The sequence below is a fragment of the Lactuca virosa genome, chromosome 6 (genome assembly GCF_052849685.1).
Source record: "Lactuca virosa cultivar CGN04683 chromosome 6, Lactuca_virosa_CGN04683_v6, whole genome shotgun sequence".
Taxonomy (NCBI): Eukaryota; Viridiplantae; Streptophyta; class Magnoliopsida; order Asterales; family Asteraceae; genus Lactuca; species Lactuca virosa.
This window is the reverse complement of record NC_136431.1, coordinates 223,462,076-223,464,906: the sequence shown is the minus strand read 5'-3', so window position 1 is coordinate 223,464,906 and position 2,831 is coordinate 223,462,076. Positions and strand designations below refer to the sequence as shown.

Below are 2,831 nucleotides of genomic sequence, written 5' to 3'. Positions count from 1 at the left end.
ACACACTGAGTATCTGAAGACAAGAAACTAAACGTTTTGGAGCTAATATACTAAGTATTATGGATGAGGCTCCTCTTTTTTTCCAATACACTGAGTATTTTAGGGTGGGGGAGGAATGCTGCTCAACCCCACGGTATTTTAGATAAGAGGTGGAACCCTTTGCCTAAGCTCTCTAAGTCTTTGGCATTAATTGTTTCTTTTATACGATTTTTCTGGGCATTGCGATTAGCTTCAATGACCTTGTACGGTCCTTCCCAGACGAGGCTCATCTTGCCCTGCGGTTGAGCCCTGCTTGCTTCGTTGCATCTCAATACATGGTCTCCCACCTTGAAGGCCTTTTCTTTAACCCGCTGGTTATAATATCTCTTGACAACATGTTTGTATGCGGCCTGTCGGACGCTGAATTGTTCGCATCGTTCTTCGAGGAGGTCCAGGCTCGTTCTCAAGTCTTGCGAGTTGGCTTTTTCTTTCGAGTGGGTTACTCTTAGCGAGCCCACCATTAATTCCGATGGCAACATCGCCTCTGTGCCGTACACCAGGCTAAACGGACTCTCTTGTGTACCTACTCACGGCGTCGTCCTGTACGACCATAGTACAGTTGTTAGTTCCTCAGCCCAGTTACCTTTAGCTTTCCCTAAACGCTTCTTGATTCCGTTGGCGATCGTTCTATTGGACACCTCCGTCTGACCATTCGCTTGAGGGTGTGCCACCGATGTGAACCTCTGTGTGATACCTTTGTCTGCGCACCAATCTCTAAACGGGTTCTCGGCAAACTGTAACCCGTTATCACTAATGAGCACTGTGGGAAGCCCAAACCTGGTTACGGTGTTTCTCCACATGAATTTGATCACTTGTCTCCCCGATATGCACGCCAATGGTTCAGCCTCTATCCATTTTATGAAGTGGTCTACTGCGACGATTAGAAATTTTACCTTGCCCGGGGCCTCTGGGAATGGTCCGACGATATCTATTCCCCACTGGTAAAATGGCCATGGGTTGGATATATTCGTCAGGGGAGCCGAAGGGTCCCCTTGGACGGGGGAGTAAGCTTGGCATTCCGCACATTTTTTTGTTAGTTCCGCTACGTCTTGATGTGTGGTTGGCCAGTAGATGCCCATGCGCATCACCTTTCCTACCAAAGAGCGCGCTCCTTTGTGGGCACCTGCCTGACCAGCGTGCACCTCCTGGAGCGTTTCCTTGCCCTTAGCTTCGTCTACGCATTTAAGCCAATGCGTTGTAAATCCTTTCCGATATAGTTCCCTATTTATTAGCGCGTACGATGGTTCTTTAACGCGTATTTTCCTGGCTTCTTCGTGACTGTCTGGTAGAATGCCATGCTGCGGATATTCAACCAAGGGGGTCATCCATGTGCGTTTGGATGTCGTCAACGTGTTCAGTTGTCGCTCGTCTATGCTTATTTCCTTGAGCACTTCCACTAAGACCTTTTTGGATAGGTGATCGAAGCACGTTGATGCCAACTTGCTTAGGGCGTCTGCTCTTCTATTCTCACTTCTAGGTAGCTACTTAATGACAAACTTTTTGAAGGGCTTGACGAGCCGCTGCACTGTCTTGACATACTTTTCCATCCTCTTATCTTTTGTTTCGAAGCTCCCGTTGATTTGGTTGGCGGCCGGTCTTGAATATGTCAGGGCTACCACTGCTTCCGCCCCCATTTGCTTGGCTAGTCTTAGGCCAGCAAGCAGAGCTTCATATTCTGCCTCATTAGTGGACGTGTGGAAGTCGAAACGGAGGGCATATGTGACTTCTTCCCCTTCCGGGTTGGTCGGGATTAGACCTGCCCCCGAGCCTTCTCTGCTGCATGCTTCATCTGTGTATAAGGTCCATCTTCGGTTATCCTTCAGTGTCTCTCCTTCTGCTGGCATTCCTTCTTGGCTCCTTTCTTCCCCTACCCCGGGGATTTCGAGTAGGAAATCTACAAGTGCTTGTCCTTTGATTCTTGTTCGTGGTCAATAATTGATGTCGTGTTCGCCTAGCTCGATTGTCCATTTTGTAAGGCGTCCGGAAGTCTCAGGCTTAAGAAATATATGCTTAATTGGGTGGTTTGTTAGTATTTCTATCTGATGTGCCTGGAAATAACACCTCAGACGTCTTGCGGCGTAGATGAGTGCGAGCACTAACTTTTCAAGATTGGGATAGTTGAGTTCGGGACCCTATAATGCCCGACTAACAAAGTAGACCAGCGTTTGCTTTCCTTCTCTTTCCACGACCAAAATGGATAAGATGGCTTCGGTTGAGGCGGATAAATACATCTGCAATGTTTCGCCTGGGATGGGGTTGGCTACCGTGGGTAGCTTGTGCAGAGCTTTTTTAATTCGTTGAAGGGCTGCCTCTGCCGCTGCTGTCCACTGGAAGTTACTTTTCTCAATGCATCCCTTAAGCATGTGGAAGAGTGGCATGGCTTTGTCGGCCAATTTCGAGATGAAGCGGCTGAGAGCTATGAGTTTTCCGTTTAGACCTTGGGCGTCCCTAAGGGTGCTTGGTGACGGAGACTCCATGAATTCGTCCACCTTGGTTGGGCTAGGCTGTATCCCTTGCCTGGTCACATAGTATCCCAATTACTGTCCTTCTTCCACTCCAAAAGTGCATTTGTCGGGGTTTAGTTTCATCTTGACCCATTCAAGCGTCTTGAAGGTTTCCTCCATGTCTTTTAGTAACTTCCCTTCCTTTGGGCTTTTGATGACCATGTCGTCGACATATACCTCGATATTTTTACCAATTTGTTTGGCGAATATGGAGTCGACTAACCGTTGGTATGTTGCTCCCGCGTTCTTCAGCCCGAACGGCATTTTGGTGTAGCAGAAAGCTCCGTG

General features: G+C 48.2%; 1 protein-coding gene across 1 annotated transcript; it reads right to left on the bottom strand.

Annotated features, from left to right (window-relative positions):
• Positions 1-2,171: 2,171 nt before the first annotated feature.
• Positions 2,172-2,516, bottom strand: LOC145122337 (uncharacterized). Its single transcript, XM_079057951.1, has one exon. It carries the CDS (start codon positions 2,514-2,516, stop codon positions 2,172-2,174), a length of 345 nt encoding a protein of 114 aa, XP_078914077.1.
• Between the last annotated feature and the right edge of the window lie 315 nt (positions 2,517-2,831).